We start from the raw sequence: 22,437 nt of genomic DNA on the forward strand, positions 1-22,437 counted from the left end.
GACAGCCTTTCCTATAACAGGAAACTGTAAACAATACTCTATATACGGTGCACCAATGACTTATATAACTGCAATATAACATCCCAACTCCTAAACTATATGGCCAAATTTATTGCAATATATCCAATACGCATTATGCAAATACATATTCCAGCAGAGCTACCTGTACTTTAATCAGGTAACTCACCTTTCCACCCTGTACAAAGCCACACACTACAATTGAAATTTTTGATCATCTTTTTACAGTTCCTGGCTCAGATCTGAAATAAAACCTTAATTTTTGAATATACTTCTGTTACGTATCCCGTAACTGGATCACTTACCAGCAAAGATAGACAGGTCCGTTGAAGTCTGATGGTACTATTTTTAAAAGTCTTTATTTATAAAGAGGCACAAAAGTAAGGTTAATACAATCATTCAGATAATATACGTCGTCAATACTCAATCTAAAGCGCGGGTATAGCAATAATCATCATTAAGAAATCGTTCTATCGTTCTAGGCTAGGGGATAATATATTGTCCGCTGGAAATATAAAAGTCACTCAGAAGTCTGCAGGCTTCAGCCTTTTGGGGAATCGCTGGGTTTCACTTGTTGGAAAGAGAGATTTGTGAGAAAAGAAACTTGCCCAGTCATTTATGAAGCAAATCCATTGAATCGGGAACGTTGGTTCCCCGTTGTTAGTTTGAAATCCTTTCCGGTGTTATCAGCCACCCGCTCCCCAGGCAAAGGAGAACGGAACGCACGTGGTTTTGAATGGCTTCCCGCTAGCACGGAAGCAATGAGCAATGGTGTGTCCTTCTGGTGCGTCGCTGGGGAACTGCCCACTGCAGACCCCCTTTTATCCTTACTCACGGGGTCTCAGATGTCAGTCAGGTTGGGATGATGCAATCTCTCCCCGTCACTCAGCCCACTTTGCCCTGAGGGCTTGCACGTAGTCCAGTCCCCATTCCACAAAGGTGTCTCCAAGAGACAATGGCCATTTTCCGTGGCTTTGTCTTGCTGAGGGGCCAGGCCACATTCCTTAAACCTTGAGGCTTCTCTCTCATTTCCTGAGTCCAAGACCCGAGTTAATAGCGATCTTGCAAGTCTCAAGAAGGAGGGGGCTGCGATCATAATACTTCACTTTTATTTTACACCTTCCCGCTTTTCAAATGATCCAGGGTTCTAAACCTTATAAACCTGTTCCTATCGCTTGTGTAAAGGTGAGCTTTGTCACAAGTACATAGTAATCCACTGCCTGTTACACCGCTGGCATTTAGGGCAGCAATGAAGGTCCTCCATCTCTGGCGGTGTTCAGGGCTTCCTTCATCATGTCAGTAGCTTCCTCTCGGTTTTTAGTACTGTCAGTCATACTAGTCCCTAGTAAAGACTCAGGAATACTGTAGGGGGATTCTTCAATGCTGCTTCTGTAAAAATTTTGTTTTGCCAGACGGGTTGTCACCCTGAGTTGAACTCCTGAACCTGGAGGACTGGTGGACCTCTCTTAGTCTGTCCTCTACCCTTTGACCTGTTTGGCATGGGTGACCCCTACAAAGAGCCAAAGCACAAAGCCCTGACTCAAGCAACCCATCTTGCAGTAGTGATTTAAGCACATAGAGTCATATAAAAGTACAGCACAGAAACAGACCTTTCAGCCCATCTAGTCCATGCCAAACTATTTAAACTGCCATCTCCAATTGACCCGAATCGGGACCATAACCCTCCATATCCCTACCATCCATGTACCTATTTAAACTTCATTAAACATTGAAATCAAGCTCAACTGCACCAGTTATACTGGAAGCTTGTTCCACACTCTCATGACCCTCTGGGTGAAGAAGTTTCCCCTTATGTTCCCCTTAAACTTCTCACCTTCTACCCTTAACCCATGACCTCTGGTTATAGTCCCACCCAATTTCAGTGGAAAAAGCCTGCTTGCATTTACCCTCTCTCTCCAAAACCACTGTAAATTTTAGTTAGTCAATTGTAACATATCTTGATGAGTCACATTTGAAATATCAAGTACATCGTAACTCACATTTCAAGCTCCCATAGACATCAACACAGAATTTTATCTCTTGCCTTCTTTAAAAATCTTAAAACCAAGCACCAACTTACGATCTTTGTGGGCACATTGTCAAATTTTGTTGGATAACATTTGGATGCCTTCCTATGTTGTGGATTTCTTAATTAAAGGCAATAGATTCAAAGATCAGAAATAAGAGCAGGGGTTGACTGGTCCGGCCAGCCAAGCCTGATTAAGCTCATGATTGACCTGGTTTGCCCCAAAGAGGACCACAACTTGGCCGTGGTTTGGAGGCTTGCGTGCCTCAGTGACACGGAGAGCTATGTTGGCCAGAGTCAGGGCTTTAAGCTTTGGCTCTTGGTAGGGTCACCCATGCCAAACAGATCAAAGGGTAGAGACCACACTAAGAGTGGTCCAAAGGTCCTCCAGGTTCAGGGATTCAGCTCAGAGCTAACAACCCTGACTGGTAAAACAAGATTGCTACAGAAACATCTGAGTGCAACAGTATTCCTGAGTCTCCACCTGGGATTTCCATGATTGACAGTAGTGAAAACTGACAGGAAGGTACTGACATGATGAAGGAAGCCCTGAACACCACCAGAGATGGAGGACCTTCACTGCCCCTAAACACCAGTGGCAGCATAATGGGCAGTAGGTGATCTGGTTCTATTTGCTAATTTACAGTGTGGAAAGAGGTTAAGAAAATGGATGGTCTGGTGTATTCTTAAGAAACTGAAAAGCAATTTAATTCTAAACATGACTCAACCCATCCGATGAAACGCAAAAACTTGAAAAACAATAGGAAAATTGCTATTTTGGATCCAGTCACTCAAGTTGTTGACAATCGACTGTATTAACTGCCAGTAATAATTACTACAACTTGGTTTCCAGTCAAAGAAGAACTAAGCGAAAACTAAACGAAGTGAAAAACCTGCCACGACCTTTATACTGCTCTTAGAGAAAAGTGAAAAAACATTATCTCAGACTTTGGGCAGATAAGATCTTGCAAAGACTTAAAAAAAATCCTTATGCAAGAAATTCATCTTCATAGATCTTGATAGATGTAAATAAAAAGTACATGGAGTTATTCAGTACATCAAGCTAGTTAAACTTTCCGAGTTGTTGTTGTTATTCTTCTCCGCGCATCCGGCGTCAACCTTGCAGTTTCTTTAGCATTTTTGTCTGTTGTTTTACCAGGCCAAGCTGCTAGCTCAGGGTTAACAACCCTGACTGGTAAAACAGAGTTGTTATGGAAACAGCAACAACCTGAGTGTTATGGTATGCCCGAGTCTCTAGCTGGGACTTGTTTGACTGACAGTAGTGAAAACCGAGAGGAAGCTACTGACATGATGAAGGAAACCTTGCTCAACTCAGCACAGACGGCAAGCACGCAAGGAGCCAGCCGGATTCAAACCCAGAACCACGTGCCTCAAAGTCTGGTACTGATGCCATTACACCCCAGCTAGAACATCCCAAGGCATCCCCACAAAATAAACATGGATGTCACAGTAATATAGCGGTTAGCACGGTGCTATTACAGCTCAGGGCATTGAAGTTGTGAGCTCAATTCCAACATCATCTGTTAGGAGCTTGTACATTCTCCCTGTTGATGGTCGTCTTTTTTTTTATATATATGGGTTCTTCGTTAAAAAAAAATCTCAATGTTGTACAATGTAGACATTGATAATAAATGTATTTTGAACTTTGTGTGAGCGCACGGATCTCCTCTGGGTGCTCGGTTTCCTCCCACAGTCCAAAGACGTACCAATAAGTAGGCTAATTGATCATTATATACAGTCCTGTGATTTTAGGCCATGGTTAAATCGGCAGGTTTCTGGGTGGCATGGCTGTATTTTTAGATAAATAAAATAAGTAAATTAATTTGGGTTGATGTGATTAAATCACTCCTGTAAACTTATGGTGGGCTGTGGGGTGGAGATACATCTGTACTGAAGAAGGTGTAAAGATCTCCTTCCCTTCACTACCCTGCTGATCATCCTAGGGCAAGGCGTAGCACCTCCTAATTAGGGTTGTGTGAAGCCTTGGGATGGTCGTATGAGCAGTTGCTACACATCACAAGTCCTGGTTTTGCGGCTCCTGACGCCAGGCAGACAATCTCTGAAGAGGATTGATAACGGCAGATGATGCCCAGACGGTAAAGGCAAACCACTTCTATAGAAAACTTTGCCAAGGACAATCATGGTCATGAGACCATGATTGCTCAACGTCATATGACGCAGCATGTGACGATGACAATGATGTAAGGTTATGGGTGCTTTTATTCTGAATTAAACATTAGATTTAAAGGACAATTACAAAAAAAAACAGGAAATGAGTTTGGTATTTCAAAGGTGAGGTCAGCCTCTGTGTTGCAATGACGGTTCAGTAACATCAGCCCATCTTCAATCAATGATTACCACCCAGACTGCTTGTATAGAGAGCTGCCAGTCAGTGAGGGACTATAGATGTAGTGATATTTATGCAATTATTGCCCCAACTTTAATCAACACCTTCATGAATCAAGCAAGACCAGTACAAATTTAAGAAGGCTTACGCAATGGTTTCCTTTATTAGTCTAGTTGTGGCATTGAGTTCAAAAATTAGGAAGTTGCAACTTTATAAAACTCTTGTTAGGCTACATCTGGAGCATTGTGTATGTAACGCCTTAGGAAAGGTTTCACTGCTAATGTAATGGGTTTCCTGTAGCGGTAGTGTTTGGGTTATGACTAGAGATAACGGAGGCTTTGGAATGTGTGCCGTCCAATGAAGGGAGTGTTTTTTTTCTTGTTGTGTGCCTGAAAATGACCTGGTCTGGGTCTTTTGTTCGGCAGAAGATGAAGAGAAAAGATGCCTGAAAGGAGTGGATTTGGAGTGGGGCCAGGAGTTGACGAAGCCCAAGGGAAATGGATGGAGGACAAGCGGAAGGGAAACTGTGAGCTCCAATGTGCGCGTTAGACAATTTCATTAAAATGGGCCCTTTTCTTATTGTTTTCCTTTTCTAACCCTCTAGTCAAATTAAGAATTATAAAGCTAAATTGTTTAATTGCATATGTCTGTTATTTTGTGGTACTGATTTGTAACCGGGTTACACATCACGCAGCATCCACACAAACAAGAGGTGTTTCACCTCATTTCACACGTTTGGCGGGGTCAGAGACAGTCTTCCCTAGACTAACTCCGCCGGCCAAACCTGAGGGTTACATGTACATTTCTGATCGCCCCCACTATAGGAAGGATGTTGTGGCTTTGGAGAGAGTGCAGAAGAGATTTACCAGGATGCTGCCCGGTTTAGAGGGCATGTGCTATCCTGGGAGGCCGGATAAACTTGGGTTGTTGGTTGAGGGGAGATCTGATAGAGGTTTACAAGACTATGAGAGGCATAGAGTGGACAGAGTACATTTCTCAGGGCTGAAATGTCTAATACCGGAGAGCATGCATTAAAGGTGAGAGGGAGTAGGATGTGAGTGGCAATTTTTTTTTACTCTAGAAGTCATGCATGCCTAGAATGCGCTGCCTGGTACGGTGGAAGAGGCTTTTAAGAGATGTTTAGACAGGCACATGGATGTGAGGAAGATGGAGGGATATGGACATGGTGTAGGTAGGAGGGATTAGTGTTTGGGCATTTTTGATTTGCTTTCTAGCTGGTTTGGTGAAACACTGTGGGCCGAATGGCCTATACTTGTGCTGTACTATTAATCATTGACTCCATGTGCCAGTAGCTACCATATTTTCATAGCCAATACTTTGAGTTTCCCCAAGAACATGAACATTAAAGCACCAAAATGTTATTCAGTTGTAATTTCTAAATTTTTTTTGTAACTTAGTGATATGACATGTCCACAGGCCCAGCCCAATGAGCCAATTACACCAATGTGACCAATTAACCTAGTACACTGTACGTCTTTGGGACGTGGGAGGAAACGAGCAGCCAGGGGAAAGCCACACCGTCACAGGGGAGAACAATGCACATAACAGGCAAATTATGTTGAAAAACTCTTGTGCAATTTCAAAAACAAAAGGGCATCCTTCCTTATTTCCAAACACTTTTAATGACCTTCGATGACTAAAGATAGACAAATTGTTCATCACAGTACAAAAAGGGTACAAAACGTTAAATTACAGGGCTTAAAAATTAAAGGTTTTGAAAAAAGATACAAGGCCATTATTAACCTCTTTTATACTGTACATTTACATCATGTTGTTTTAGAATTGAGGAGCAGTGAAGCCCTGCTGTGCAGATTATCAGGGATGAAAGTCAAAAGTACTTATAGCTACAACACTTATGAGTCAGTAGAATGGATAGGAAAATGATCACTTCTGCCACTATTTTGCAAACAACACTCCTAAGCGAAGAACATGTTCTGGAGTAAACATTGTTATATTTGTTTGTGTTTGTGCCTTCCTATTTTATGTAAAAAGACAGTACTCTTATCTCTGCTCCATTTTAACTTTGGGGGGTTTGAGAAAGCTTCTCTGTTTCTTCTCTTTCTTGCCCTTTTTGTTAGCTTGAAAGTTCCTCCAGCTATCAACACGGCCATCTCGACTTTCCTGTAGTGACAAGTGCAAAAGTATTAGCATTTCTGTATCAACAAAATGAATGATACTGATCTTTCTCAAACACCTCTACCCTTATCAGTTTGAAAATTAATCACTCTGCATGCAAACCCTTTGTCTGCAGAAGGCCCAAACTTCTGTTTCGGAGAGCTCACACTGTTGGGTGTTGAGGAAGGAAGTGACAAAGGTTCTTCACTATTTCAGTCAATGTTTTGTTTTTGGAAGAGTCCAGTAGACTTTTCCTCTGTATTCTGTTCATGTGATATCTGGCATTGGAGGAATTGGGCAAGGACAAAAGCAACCAGGGTTTACTCTGGGGGGATAAAAAGTAAGAATACTTCTGGAACAAGAATTTGAATACAGCTCTGATTGTGACCATTAACAGTTCCACCTTCATTTTATCTGCCACCACTATGATGTTTTTGAAAAAGAATATTTTTCATCCTAGTTCACATTAACTCACCCGATTTATTTAATGGCATTGAAATTAAAACTTCCCCAGATAGAGAACAGAGTTGGTTGCTGGAAGATCCACGGCAAAATTTAAAAACAAGAATACAAATTCTTCAGTTTTTACAATGATACTGAACTGTCAGATCAGCTCACCACAGAGCCCCATTCAAGTGTAAGGACTTCAAGAGTACAATGATGGAAGGTCGTGTTACCGCATTGCAAGACCACACTTGCAGAGCATTTTGTGCAGTTCAAGTCACCCTGCCATTAAGCCTGAAAGGGTATGCAAAGCAATTCACAAGGATATTATTAGAAATGGAAGTTTTGAAGTATAAAGAGAGTCTGGATGGGCTGAGGCATTTTTCCCTGACGTGTAGGAGGTTAAGGAGTGACTTTTTAGATTTTCTAAAATCGTGAGGCCCATCAATAAGGTGAATGTCTTTTTCCCAGGGTCGCCATCATTACATGCTGTGTTGTATGATGTCATCATTACATGCTGTGTTGTATGATGTGAGGAGATCATGGTCTTTCCACGACTATGATTGTTCTTGGCAAATTTTTCTACAGAAGTGAGGTGCCTTCTTCTGGGCAGTGCCCTTACAAGATGGGTAACCCCAGCCATTATCAATACTCTTCAGAGATCGTCTGGCTGGCGTCAGTGGGCGCATAACCAGGACTTGGTTACGTACCAGCTGCTCATACGACCACCCACTATCTGCTCCCGTGGCTTCGTGACCCTAATTGGGGGGGGGGGGGGGGGGGGGTGCGGTTGCTAGCTAAGCGGGTGTAGCAAAGCTGACCTGCAGGCTAGCAGAGGGAGGGAGTGCCTTTCACCTCTTTTGGTAGAGATCCATCTCTACCCCACCACCCAGGGTAATGGAGACTAAAACTAGGGGGTGGATATGCAAGACAAGATGTGAGAGTTTAAAAGGGATATGAGGGGCATCTTTTTTACTTCACAAAGAGTGGTTTTCCCCACACAGAGGGCAGTGGGTATGTGTAAAATGCTGCCAGAGGAAGTGGTAGAGGCAGGTACAACTAGTATTTAAAAGACATTTTGACTTGTACCTCCTCCAAGAGGATCACAACTTGTCGTGGTTTGGAGGCTTGCATGCCTCAATGACTCAGTGACACTGGCTGGAGTCAGGGTTTTCTGCTTTGGCTCTTGGTAGGGTCACCCATGACAAACGGGTCAAAGGGTTGAGACCAGACTAAGAGTGGTCCACTGGTCCTTCAGGTTCAGGGGTTCGTCTCAGAGCTAACAACCCTAACTGGTAAAACATTTTTTTTTAAATGGAAACAGCAATATAGAATCCTCCTTCATCATTGTGCGATGGTATTCCCGAGTTCCCACCTGGGACTTGTATGACTGACAGCAGTGAAAACCTAGAGGAAACTGCTGATATAATAAAGGAAACCCTGACCACCACCAGAGATGGAGGACCTTCATTGCTGCCCTAAATGTCACAAGGCAAGTGGCTTTTTCTGCATCCCAAAAGTCCTCCCATAGAGCCCATCAGTAGGTCTTGGTTGAGGCCTCCCAGTACTGGAGTGCCCACAAACCAGAGGGTAGGCTGATGACTTAGCCAGAGGATAGCTGAGTGGCCAGAGCTGCATTAAAAAAAAGAAATAAATTCAATCATCTCTTCAGGGTCATTTAGCCTGTTGGAACAAAATTGCTTTTAAAGAAAAATCATAAAAGCCAATATTATTCTTGATGGAGACTCAATTACTCTCAAACTGGTGCCAACTCCAATGGCATAATGCGTAGTCAAGTTTAGAATAACAAAAACATTCATCACATCTGTCCAATGCACAGGTCAAGAGGACAACATACCAAGAATATGAATTAATGCTTTCCAGAATTCCTGTTATCGGTGTTACATGTTGCCCTGGCAGCTGAACGACTCTTATGCGACTAATCCGACCCAAGTAGACACAGGACAAAACTGGGGCTGCCCAGTAGTGTAGTGGTTAGCACAACACTTTTTCAGTACCAGCAACCTGGGTTCAATTCCCACCACTGCTTGTAAGGAATTTGTATGTTCTCCCTGTGGCCGTATGGGTCTCCTCCGGGTGCTGCGGTTTCCTCCCACAGTCCAAAAACATACCTGCTGAAAGGTTAAATGGTCATTGTAAACTATCCTGTGATTAGGGTAGGGCTAAATTGGGGGATTGCTGGGCAACGTGGCTCAGAAGACTGGAAAGGCCCATCTGTGCTGTATCTCAATAAATAAGTGTTGCTCTGGCAGCTGAAAGACTTTTGAGTGACAAATCAGACCAGGACAAAACTAGGAGACATCTGGAAGGAGGCAGTGACTAAAAATGTTGACAGCTCTATTTCTACCTTTAATATCTTTATTTTTCCCTTTCCAAGTTCTTTTGAAAACCCTGACCTGGAGTTACACACAGGCTTCGGTTCTTTGAGGGAATGGGACCCGTTCTCGGGGTTCCACGACTGGCCGTTATTCGACCTGCCAAGGGTCTGGCCTGAGAGTTTTGATCATGTTCAGAAGCCCAAGATCTCAGGGCTCTGGAGATGGGCGGATTGAGGATCGGTGTCACGGCAGGAGACTCGTGTGTCGTCGGGGAGGCCAGAAAATCTTACGCTGTGGGCCCGAAGACCTGAGGTCTTTGCAATCTTTGGATACAGAGCTAAAAAAAAAAGCGATGAAACGGACTTTTAACATCCTAAACCAGCAGGTTGTTGTTATGTCTCCCGCTCACTGTGAAAATGGGGGACACTTCCTTCTCCCTTGCCAGGGAGAGAGAGAACCTTTGGTCTGTCGAATGTCGGATGAAATGCGAACTCTTTGGGGTAACTTTGGTCTGTGTCTTTGCTATTGCTTAGCACACACTTGGGCTCAGTGATAGTACCGATGTGTTGTTTTTTTGCTGGAGTGGGGAGGGAGCTGTTCCCGCTGCTGCTTATGCACAGGAAAGGACACTTTGGGGTTCTCATGTTTAATTGTCGTTCACTCTTTGGGGCACTTCTCTACTTTTGTGGATGGTTGCGAAGTCAAAGCATTTCAGGATGTATATTGTATACATTTCTCTGCCATTAAATTTGATCCTTGAACCTTTGAAGTAAGTTCATTTTGAGGAAAGAACCTGACAGATATAGACTCTGGGTTGGAGGGTCTAGCCTGTTGAAAACAGTTGTTGAAGGGTAAGGAATAACCAGTTATGAGAATAGTATAGAGTGCAATGACATGTTGGGATAGAAACACAAGGCTTAGAAAGTGCACACCTAAAACACTGGAGGTCCAATTTCGACTATAGATAACTAAGAGCAGAAGGACTGATCCGGGGCAGGTTAACACAGAGCAACACAGCTGGCATTACAATGCTATTTGAAATAAAGGCTGCCAATCTGATAGAGGTGGATGAAACTTGTCTTGTTTTTCCTTCACACCCTACTCATGGTGAAACAGGATAAGCAAAGTCTCAAACTAAGACATCAAATGGAGAAATTAAATCAGAAATTGGTGACAGAGGGGAAACGACAGCAAGAAAGTACTAACGATGTTCATGATGGAGACTGAAGACATTGGCTTCAAAATCCCATTGTACTTTCACGTAGGAAGCAGTCAAGGCTCACACATAACTCTAATGTCAAACAGTCTGTTAGCGCACAAGATGGACCAAGAGGACTGGCGGTCAGATACTCCTATATCCCAAGTGATGGGGAAAAGAGGAGGAGGAGGAGTCAAGGAAACTGCCTCGGAGTCTCCAGATTTAACGCGGAAGTGGGAAGATCATTAATGAAGATGCTCCAGCTTGGGCTGGATGGATAATGTTGAACAAAGGAAGGACGTTGGGGCTTCGGAGAGGGTACAGAAGAGGTTTACCAGGATGCTGCCTGGTTTAGAGGGCATGTGCTATAATGAGAGGCTGGATAAACTTGGGCTGTTTTCGTTGGAGTGGCAGGGGCCGAGGGGAGATCTGATAAGTGGTTTATAGATTATGATCCATAGATAGAGCTTTCAGAGAGTATCTATTTCTCAGGGTAATACCAGAGTGCATGCAGTGAAGGTGTAAGAAGTAGGTTCAAAGGGGATGTGAAGGGTTTTTTTTTACTCAAAGTGGTGGATGCATGGTATGCGCTGCCTGGTATCATGGTAGAGGCAAATACATTTGAGGCCTTTAAGAAACGTGAGGAAGATCACAAGACACAGGAGCAGAAGTAGGCCATTCGGCCTATCGAGTCTGCTCCGCCACTCCACTGTGAGCTAAATTATTCTCCCATCTAGTTCTAATTTCCCGCTTTTTCCCCATATCCCTTGATGCCCTAATTAGATAGTTATCAATCTCCTCCTTAAACACCCTCAATGATCGGGCCTCCACAGCTGTATGTGGCAACGAATTCCATAAATCCACTACCCTCTGGCAAAAACAATTTCTCCTCATCTCTGTTTTAAATGGGTACCCTCGAATTCTAAGACTGTGGCCTCTTGTACTTGGCTCATCCACCAAGGGAAACAGCCTTTCCACATCTACTCTGTCCAACACTTTCAACATTCGAAATGTTTCTAAGATCCCTCCTCATTCTTCTATACTCTAATGAATACAGTCCAAGAGCCGACAAATGCTTCTCATATGTTAGCCCCTGCATTCCAAGGATCATCCTCATAAATCTTCTCTGAACTCGCTTTAACATCAGTACATCCCTTCTAAGATAGGGGCCCAAAACTGCACGCAGTATTCCAAATGAGGTCTCACCAGTGCCCCATGGAGCCTCATCAACGCCTCCTTACTCTTATACACTACTCCTCTTGAAATGAATGCCAACACAGCATTCGCTTTCCTTACTGGCAATCCAACATGGTGGTTAACCTTTAGGGTATCCTGCAGAAGGACCCCCCCTAAGATGGAGGGATATGGACGTTGTGTACATGGAGGGACTAGTTTTTGGAGGGCTTTTAATTTTCTTTCTAGCTGGTTCGGCACAACATTGTGAGCCAAAGGGTCTGTTCCTGTGCTGTACTGTTCTATGTTCAACATTTTAAAGCAAGTCCTGACCTGGTGAACTGTCGGGAGAAATGATGCTAATCTGGATATTTGCTGAAGTAACACAACTCAATCAAGCCAGCACCTACGATTGGACAATCTGCTGCTTTTTGCCCAAGACCTGAATGAAACACAAATCTGATATAATGCACCACATCAATTTAACATTATTGTTAATATCTGAATGTTTTGTTTTTTCAAATCAATTTCGACTGAAGATACATAAGAGATGGCAGATACCAGAATCTGGAGCAAAATAATCCTAATGCAGCGCCTTGACCAGAAACATCAGCAATTCATTCTTCCACCCCCACAACCCCCCACAGATACTGCTCGACACTCAGTTCTTCTGGCAGCTTGGCTTTCCTTTCTAAGCAGGAAATCTTCCAAGCTTCGCTGATTTGCAACTTTACTCAAGACCATAAAGATACTAATCTCACAATTCTAATAGGAAATGTTGTTCTAAGAAAGACGTACACAACATACAATAGCGAAACCGTGAATCAGGCTAACCTGTGAATAATTCTTTAAAAGGAACAGCTAATGATTTGAACCTGTGTAAGTTTGGAAAGAAACCAAACTTCGAAAAGCAGCTGAATCAGAATCAGGTTTATTATCATCGGCATGTGACATGAAATTTGTTAACTTAGCAGCGGCAGTTCAGTGCAATACATAATCTAGCAGAGAGAGAATAATAATAATAATAAAAAATAAAATAAAACATAATAATAAATACACACACAAATCAATTACATATATTGAATAGATTTTTTAAATGTGCAAAAACAGAAATACTGTATATTAAAAAAAGTAAGGTAGTGTCCAAAGCTTCAATGTCCATTTAGGAATCGGAAGGCAGAGGGGAAGAAGCTGTTCCTGAATCACTGAGTGTGTGCCTTCAGGTTTCTAACCTCCTATCTGATGGTAACAGTGAGAAAATGGCATGCCCTGGGTGTTGGAGGTCCTTAATACTGGACGCTGCTTTTCTGAGACACCACTCCCTAAAGATGTCCTGGGTACTTTGTAGGCTAGTGCCCAAGATGGAGCTGACTAGATTTACAACCCTCTGCAGTAGCCCCTCCATACCAGACAGTGATGCAGCCTGTCAGAATGCTCTCCATGGTACAACTATAGAAGTTTTTAAGTGTATTTGTTAACATGCCAAATCTCTTCAAACTCCGAATAAAGTATAGCTGCTGTCTTGCCTTCTTTATAACTACATCGATATTTTGGGACCAGGTTAGATCCTCAGAGATCTTGACACTGAGGAACTTGAAGCTGCTCATTCTCTCCATTTCTGATCCCTCTATGAGGATTGTCATGTGCTCCTTCGTCTTACCCTTCCTGAAGTCCACAATCAGCTCTTTCGGCTTACTGACGTTGAGTGCCAGGTTGATGCTGTGGCACCGTTCCACTAGTTGGCGTATCTCACTCCTGTATGCGCTCTCATCACCACCTGAGATTCTACCAACAATGGTTGTATCTTTATAGATGGTACTTGAGCTATGCCTAGCCACACAGTCATGTGCATACAGAGAACAGAGCTGTGTGCACACACCCGTGTCAGTGTTGATCGTTAACGAGGAGAATATATTATCACCAATCCGCACAGTCCAGGATCCAACTGCAGAGGGAGCTACAGAGGCCCAGGTTCTGCAACTTCTCAATTAGGATTGTGGGAATGATGGTATTAAATGCTGAGCTATAGTCAATGAAGAGCATCCTGACACAGGTGTTTATGTTGTCTCGATGGTCCTAGGCCGTGCGGAGAGCCATTGAGATTGTGTCTGCCATTGACCTATTGTGGCGATTGGCAAATTGCAATGGGTCCAGGTCCTTGCAGGCTCACTTTGCACAGTTAAACATCATTTGCTTTTAGGAGTTACCAAGTCAAGCACGGCTCAGGAGGAATCAGTTCATGGATGCCAACCAGTGCCTTGATACCAAACACTTCTTTTCCTCCCATGCTCACACTGCTATGTCATGCACCTTTTTCATACATATACACTCAGCAGCCACATTATTAGGCCACTAATGCAAATATATAACAGCCAATTACGTAGCAGCAACTCAATGCACAAAAGCATGTAGACATGGTCAAGAAGTCCTGATGCTCTTCAAACCACCAAAATGGAGAAGATAAGTGATCCAAGTGACCATGGAATGATTGCTGGAACATACAAAGTGGTCTGAGGATCTCAAAAAACCTGATCTCCTGGAGTTTTTAAATTCTAGAGTTTACAGAGAATGGTACAATAAACAAAAAAACACTCGGTGAGTGGCAGCCTGTAAGTGAAAATGCCTTGTTAATGAGAGAGGTCAGAGAATGGTCAGACTGGTTCAAGCTGACAGGAAGGCAGAAATAATTCAAATAACAGCATTACAGCAACGGTATGCAGAAGGGCATCTCTGATCCTTGAAGTGGATGGGCTACAACAGCAGAAAATCAAGAATAGAAGGTACCTAATAAAGGGGCTACTGAGCGTACATATGGGTGTAATAAAAGCACAAAGTGATCAGCGAGAAGCAAACATAGGCAACAATGTTAAGAACTTTGGGAAGTGTATATTTTATAAAAATCAGTTACATGGTTGGTGTGAAAATTTCAGGGTTTTCAGTGATTTATGTTTTTAATACTATTGTGAACAACATGCAATTTCATCGTAAATTGCCAATCTGGCCAGACGCTGCTGGGTACACTTTTCCAAAGGACACAATGGGCTTTTGCTCAAGTTCAATCATTCAATCAGAATGCAGGAGCATTAATGAGACCATAAAACATAGGAGAATTAGGCCATTCAGCCCATCAAGTCTGCTCTGCCATTCCATCATGGCTAATTTATTATCCTTCTCAACACCCTTTGACACCCCGACTACTCAAGAACCTATCAACCTTCACTTCGAATACTCTCAATGACGTGGTCTCCACCGTCTGTGGCAACGAATTCCACAGATTAATGAGTAGCAGGTCCTCATTCAGGATGTACAAGTTGGGATACTGAATTCAGTTACAGTTAAGCAAATCAAAGAGAGGGAAAGAAAAAAAATAATCAGGTTACGGTAGAGGTGAAGGAAACAAATCAAAAATTACAAAAAAGCCAAAGAAATTGAAGTTGAAGCCGAGGTAAAGAAGAGTCATCTTTGGCACCCACTGGCTGTTCGGCAACAGATTTAATGCAACATTATGAACTTGAAAATTGGAATAGACTAGTTGCAATTTTTGGTGGGTTGGAACAGCACTGTGATGCCATTCAGTCAATGTGAAGCAATCTCCTTAATCAGCTCCTCAGATGACTTGGTTCCATTCCAGTTTTGTGGTTTTCTGATGTGGCTAGTGGCACCAAGGGAGGACATGCAAACTCCGCAAAAGGTTGGCCAGGAAGTGCTGAATGGAGCACTGTGGTCACATGGATGGAGGTGTGGTCCTTTCACCGGGCTTCTGTGTGCTCTCCAACAAACTTCAGTTCTCAATGCAAACGCAAATACTCCTCCAACTTATACATTCAGCACCCAAGGATTCCCTCGGTTTAACATCTTCTAAGAGCATGGTAGTGTAGTGGTTAGCACATTGCGTTACATTATAGGCGAGCTGGGTTCAATTCCCGCCACTGTCCACAAGAGGCTTTGTACGTTCTCCCCGTGACCACGTGGGATTCCTCTGGGTGCTCCAAACTGAGCATTAGTCCTTCCTCCTTGAAGCCTTTCATCTGAACCAAGCACCTAGTGCTACAGAGAAGGTATCCTTAGCCATTTTTCCCTCCTGTCTTCTCCCATATGTACAAAATTAAGGGAGGGAAGTTTAGGGGAGACATCAGAGGTAAGTTTTTTTTTTACACAGAGGGTTGTGAGTGCCTGGAGTGACTTGCCAGGGATGGTGGTGGAGGCTAAAACATTAGGGGTATTTAAGAGCCTCTTGGACAGGCACATGGATGAAAGAAAAATAGAGGGTTATGGGGCAGTGTGGGTTTAGTACTTTTTTAAAGGATTATATGGGTCAGCACAACATGGAGGGCTGAAGGGCCTGTACTGTGCTGTAATTTTCTATGGTCCTATGGTTCTCCTAGCTCCCGCCAAAAAGATCTCGACCCACACCAGTGTCCGTCACAAAAACATCTCCGACAATGTTCTCCAGGACCTTCTTCCAATTCCACCATCCTGACTGGCTGACACAACATTCCTAAGTTGAACAATATAGCTCCTAATCTTTAACTCAAACATGCTAAAAGTAGAACAGACTACTCTTAGAGAACTGCTAAAATGAAATACCTACAACATGGCAATAAAAGTCTTAACCAGGGTGTTACAAAAGTTAAAATAGATTTGTCAGCATATTTTGATGGAGTTCCCTTAAGTTATGGGAAGTGGCACATTTTCCAGGGTCTCATCAGCATGTTTATACGGGACCAAGCAAGTATAAATGCAAGTATCATCTGCAGACTGCAGCTTCATAACCGATGTTCTAGCATTGAGGCAACTCATGATGAGCAGGTTTCCAATCATGGAAAAATATTGTGGTGAGGAAGATTGAGAAATAATAAGTCATTGAGTTAGGTTACTTTTTTTGAAAGAAAGTATATGGAGAAGCAGAGCGACTTCTGTATTTTATTTCACTCAGCTTTACAATTCCCAAAAGTCATTGCCTGAGATTTCCACATACATAATGGAGGGGATCTAAAGTTTTGCAGCAAAATTCAATCTGATAGCATGTAAGAATGCTAAATTTGCTCATGATGTAAATTAAACTTTTTTAAAATTTATGTGGAAGAAAATTTGCACACAAATTTGGAACTTGCAACCCACTGGGCATTTTAATTATCCTCTAGTTCTTTGTAATATAGCATCTAATTTTCTATCCAAAATAGATCAATTTTAAGACCGTTTCAAGGGATACGACTAAATTAACCTTATTTTACATAATTCAGCTCAATGTTGAGTTAGTTAATAAAATAAATTGCCTTTTCAAAAGAAAAGGCCGCATTCTGTAACAGCATAGATCATAACTACTGCTTATTAATGCATAAACCTTCCAGGAGATAAACACAGGGAATTAGTAAATCAGAGCCTCACAAACCTCAAAATTCCTTTGCCACTCTTTGTCACGTTTAGCTTTCTCTTCCTGCTCGATTTCTTCTTCTCTTTGCCGTTTCCTGAATTCAGAAACTGTGCATTAGAAAATTCATTCGTAGTATTGTTCAATTTTTGATGTTGAAAGAATCAAATAGATTTGTCATCAATCTCCACTCCCTATCTCTCTCTCTCACACACACAAGCAATCTCTACTACTCCTCTTCACACCTACACAATGGTCAAACTGCTTACGAGCACACACAATTGTGTTTCATAAATGAAATGATAAAAGCACAGGTAAAGTTCCTCCCTATGCCAATCTGGCGCATCATGCAGCAACCTTGCCATCCTTTAGAATTTGTCTGTTTTAAGAGGCTGGGTTGCTTGCTCAACCCACCACGAGTAGAACTTGAGCAAGGAGCCAGCGGATTCGAACCTGACCTCTCAAAAGTCTGGTGCAGATGCCAATACACCACCATCACAGACAAGTGAGATGAGGGGCAGCCAAAACCTTAAGCAGCTTCACTGCTGTGCTAAGCGTTAACTCTCAGAAACGAAAAATAAGAATTTGATATGGTAGTGGGAATGCAAGTGGAGGAGAAACAATTGCCCCTCAGCAAGACTTCCCCCATTTAATTAAATTTTCCAAGGGTATATGACTGGCAATTTGGGATTTAAAAATCCAAAATAAATCTGAATTAAGAAATTATCAGAAAAAATTTAAGATTTCACTAACTTGTATCTAAACTTAGTCAGCTCCATCATAGGTACTAGCCTCTGTAATACCTATGATATCTTCAAGGAGTGAAAAGGTGGTGTCCATCATTAGGGACCGCCATCACCCATGCCATGCCCTCTTTTCATTGCTACCATCAGGAAGGAGGTACAGAAGCCTGAAGGCACACAGAGATTCAGGAACAGCTTCTTCCCCTCTGCCATCAGATTTCTGAATGGACGTTGAACCCATGAACACTACAAATTTCACAACATATGCCAGTGATATTAAACCTGATTCTGATTCTGATATATGATATATATGTAAATGTCTGAAATACATCTAATGGAAATGTTTGTTTGATGATGAACTTCAATAAAAAAATAAATTACAAAAAAAGAGAAGCTGATAACCATCAACATGGGCTCTGACTTAAGATCTAACTCTTTGGCTAAGGTCCAAGCTACACCTTAAGAGAAAAAGGTAAGGAGAAATGTTAAGATTTGAGAGCCTTAGAGGTGCTGGGAATGATGAACTGATTAAATACATGAGCGTTCAAGAGGGTAAAATGAAGTAAAGCACCATATACAGAATGCTGGAAGAACTCAGCAAGTCAGGCAGCATCTATGGAAATGAATAAACAGTCATGGTTCAGACAGAGACCCTTCATTAGGACTGGCAAGGAAGGGGGGAAGACAGCAAAATGAAAAGGCGGGGGAGGGGGATAGTAGGATAGCTAGAAGGTGATAGGTGAAGCCAGGTGAGAGGGAAAGGTAAAGGGCTGGAAGGGAAGGAATCTGATTGGAGAGAAGAGTGGAATGGTACATAGGTGAAAGGGATGGAGGAGGGGACCCAGTGGGAGGTGTTAGGCAGGTGAGAAGAGGCAAGAGGCGAGAGTAGGGAAAAGGAGAGAACTTAGAAGCTGGAAAAGGTTATAAGTTGGAGACAACTGAAACAGACTGAATTTTTTTTAAAGTGGGATTCTTACAGGACCGGATGCTTCTATAAGTCAGTGAACGCAAGATGGTAGAGACGTTGCAAAAATATGGAGAGCTTGAATTAACTAATTTTGAATTGAGTGTAAATGGCACATTTCTCAGCACGCGCAATCTCCAAGTTAGGAAACACTTTTTCAGAATATGAGTTTCAAAGCAATTCCATACCTCTCATGCATGTCTTTGGCTTCACGCTCCTTCCTTTTAATCTCCAGCTCAGCAAACAGCTTCATTGTTTGCTTGTGCACTGACTGCTTAAACTGGTAAGATGTAAAGAAAAAGCAATTGAAATCCAACAGCTTCAGATAGAACAGGCAACATTAAATTCATCAGGCTATTGACAAACAGTACTGGCAAGGAAGGGGGAAAGACAGAAAAATGAAAAGATGTGGGAGAGGGATAGTAGGATAGCTATGACTTTTGCACAGTATTGTAGTAATTTTATGTATTGCACTGTACTGCTACGGCAAAAAAAATTCACCATGACATATGTGAGTGACAATAAACCTGATTCTGATATGGGTTTCTATTGTGGACTGAGAGTGGGAAGGGGACAGGGAGAGAGGGATCATGGTTGGGAAAAGGGGAAGGGAGAGGCGAGGGAGTGGGACGCACCAGAGAGACATTCTGCAATGATCAATAAACCAATTGCTTGGAATCAAATGACCTTGCCTGGTGTCTCAGGGCTGGATGTGACTGCACCCACGCCACCATCTACCCAGGCACTCCTTCTCCACCACTGTCCCACACCCCTACCCCGCCCATTCTCAAAATGCTTAGCTCCCGTCAGAATTGTAAACTTGCTCTCCACGCCACGTTGACAAATACAGTACTGTGCAAAAGTCTTCGGCACCCTAGAGACTTTTGCACAGTACCATATTTTGCAAAAATGACCGATTGTGACACTTGTGAACCAGCAACACAGAATAAATAAGTACTTCCTTTTAAAATTACATTAAAATACTGATTAATCTTAAAGCTCGATGATGAAATACATCAGCGTATCCAGTTCACAAACATAGCCACAGATCATCTAAGAAAGAAAATTTGAGAAGAGCCAGAGCTCAAACCTGGCATTAAGCTCACAGAGTAACAAGTACTAATCCCTTCCATGTCTGTCTATAGTACACAAAATTATACACCACAGGACCAGTCCATATTGTCTATGCTAAGAACAATACCAAACTAAACTACCTCCTTCTTGCTGCACATGATCCACATCTCTTCGGTCCCTCTATATTTATGTTCTCAAATGCCGTTACTGTTCCTGCCTCAACCGCCTTCTTTATTAGGCCATTCCAGAAACCAAATACTTCATGAAATACCTCCTGTACCTAATAAAGTGGCCACTGAGTGTACATTCATGGTCTTCAAGGTTCGATCTGTTGTGCATTCAGAAATATTCTTCTGCACACTACTGTTGTAACACATGTTATTTGAGTTAAAGTGCATTCCTGCCAGCTTGAACCAGACCAGCCATTCTCCTTTGACCTCTCCTCTCATTAACAAGGTGTTTTCACCCACTGAACCGCCGCTCACTAGATTTTTTTGCTTTTCACGGCATTCTCTGTAAGCTTTAAGAGACTGTTTTGCATGAAATTCCCAGCAGATCAGCAGTTTGAGATACTCAAACCACCCCATCTGGAACCAACAATCATTCCACAGTCAAAGTCACTTAGATCATATTTCTTCCCCATTCTGACATTTGGTCTGAACAACTGAATCTCTTGGCCATGTCTGCATGCTTTTACGGAGTGAGATGCTGCCACATGATTGGCTGATTAGATATATGCATTAATGAGCTATACAGGCGTACCTAATAATGGGTCCACCAAGTGCATTTACCATTCAGATCCCCATTTAAATCAATGCCTTAAATCAATTTTGACCTACCTACCATGGGAAACAGATGCAAGCTATGCACCCTACTTACAACTCTCAGTGTTTTATGGACCTCCTCATGTCACTTTGAGGCGTGGCTCGCTCCAGAGAGAAAATAGATACAGTCTATACAACTTCTCCTTACAACTCAACCTGGGCAACATCCTTATGAATCTTTGCTGCACCCTCTCTCAAGCTTAATTACATCCTTCTTACTTAGTGCGGTAGGCAGAACTGCTATGCAGTACTCCAAGTGCAGCCTGGCCAGTATTTTGTACAACTGTAATAAAGCATGCCAACTCTTCTCCCCATTGCTTCAGCTGATGAAAGCATTCATCACCACCTTGTCTAACTACCTGAATACTGCCACTTTCAGGAGTCTAAGTGATGCAAATAACTGAACTAAACAAAGCAAAACTTTAAAAATTTAAAGTATTCCAAAATAATTTGTGAAATGTAAACATCTAGTTAACTCGAAATCTGTGTCCATCATGCCGCACTGACCTGGTACAGGATCAGCTGACCGCTTCCAAGGCTATAGAACGCCAGCAAGACTAGGCACTATGACTGGATACCATATCCGATTTGACAATCAGCCAAACGGTAAACACTCTAAATCTGTTTGGTATGTTCCAGTATATTCATAGCCCATCTATAAAAATCCAGATTTTCATTCCAAACTATGAATGTTGGCTAATCCGAACAGAAAGGATATGCAACTATGAGCTTGGTGTCACTCTTACAGACTGAATGGAGGAGCTCTGCAAAATAATGTCCAATTTACTTCCACTCTAGCCCTCATCTTTGGTGAAACACGATATCACCTTCCAGACTCAATAATTTCAGATAGTCAGCCATTCCAGTTTGGTACTTCCAGCATTCAGTTCTTCTCTACCTTGTTCATTTCCTCCCATCTTGGACATACCTTTTCTTATTCACTGGCCTTTACTGTCTGTCTTTCAGCTACCAAACTGGAATGGCTGATTACCTGAAATTGCTAAATTCAGTATTGAGTCTGGAAGGCTATATCGTGTTTCAGTCTCTCCCACTTTCCACACTATCACAGACCCTTCCTTCTGCTCTTTCCAGCTATCTGCAATTTGAAGCCCAATATGCTGCAAACCCTCACTTGAAACCTCACCCATTTCTCTACCCACAGATGTGGCCTGACCCCAGTATTTCTAAAACGGTATTTTTTAAAAAATTTTTATTTACAGCACCTGCAGCATTTTGCTGTTTAGAAAATGCAAGGCAGGTTGGAAACAAGTGAATATTTAAATAAATGTTCCAGCAGGAACAAATAAGTACTGTACTAAGTCAAATGCAGAAATTTTAAAATGGTACTGCCAATTAAAGCTAGAAGTTCCCTGTAATTACCCTAAAAGCTGCAACACAACATAAACATTTTATGGTTGTCTATTTACTTTTGGGATCATCATTGGGAAATGGCAGGCCACTGTAGCAGTGTAATGAATTGTGACACCCTTTTTAAAATTTATTTGAGATATTGCGGAACAGGCTCTTCCAACCCTTCGAGCTGAACTGCCCCAGCAATCCCCAATTTAACCCTAGCCTAATCACGGGACAATTTACAACGACCAATTCACCGATCAACTGGTACGTCTTTGGAACGTGGTAGGAAACCGGAGCACTAGGAGGAAACCTACACAGTCACGGGGAGAACGTACAAACTCCTTGCAGGTAGCGGCAGGAATTGAACCTGGGTCACCTGTACTGTAAAGCATTGTGCCAACCA

General features: G+C 42.4%; 1 protein-coding gene across 1 annotated transcript in view; it reads right to left on the reverse strand.

Moving 5' to 3' along the window:
• Positions 1-6,032: 6,032 nt before the first annotated feature.
• The window catches only part of dnajc8 (DnaJ (Hsp40) homolog, subfamily C, member 8), a 66,650-nt gene continuing 50,245 nt past the window's right edge, over positions 6,033-22,437 (reverse strand). The window contains exons 7-9 of the mRNA XM_059949257.1: positions 18,969-19,060; positions 17,095-17,170; positions 6,033-6,554 (exon numbers count right to left, since the gene is read on the reverse strand). Coding sequence (XP_059805240.1) covers positions 6,435-6,554; positions 17,095-17,170; positions 18,969-19,060 — 288 coding nt within the window. The 3' untranslated portion in view covers positions 6,033-6,434. The remainder of the gene's footprint in view (positions 6,555-17,094; positions 17,171-18,968; positions 19,061-22,437) is intronic.

This window comes from Hypanus sabinus, chromosome 24 (assembly GCF_030144855.1).
Source record: "Hypanus sabinus isolate sHypSab1 chromosome 24, sHypSab1.hap1, whole genome shotgun sequence".
In the NCBI taxonomy this organism is placed as follows: domain Eukaryota; kingdom Metazoa; phylum Chordata; class Chondrichthyes; order Myliobatiformes; family Dasyatidae; genus Hypanus; species Hypanus sabinus.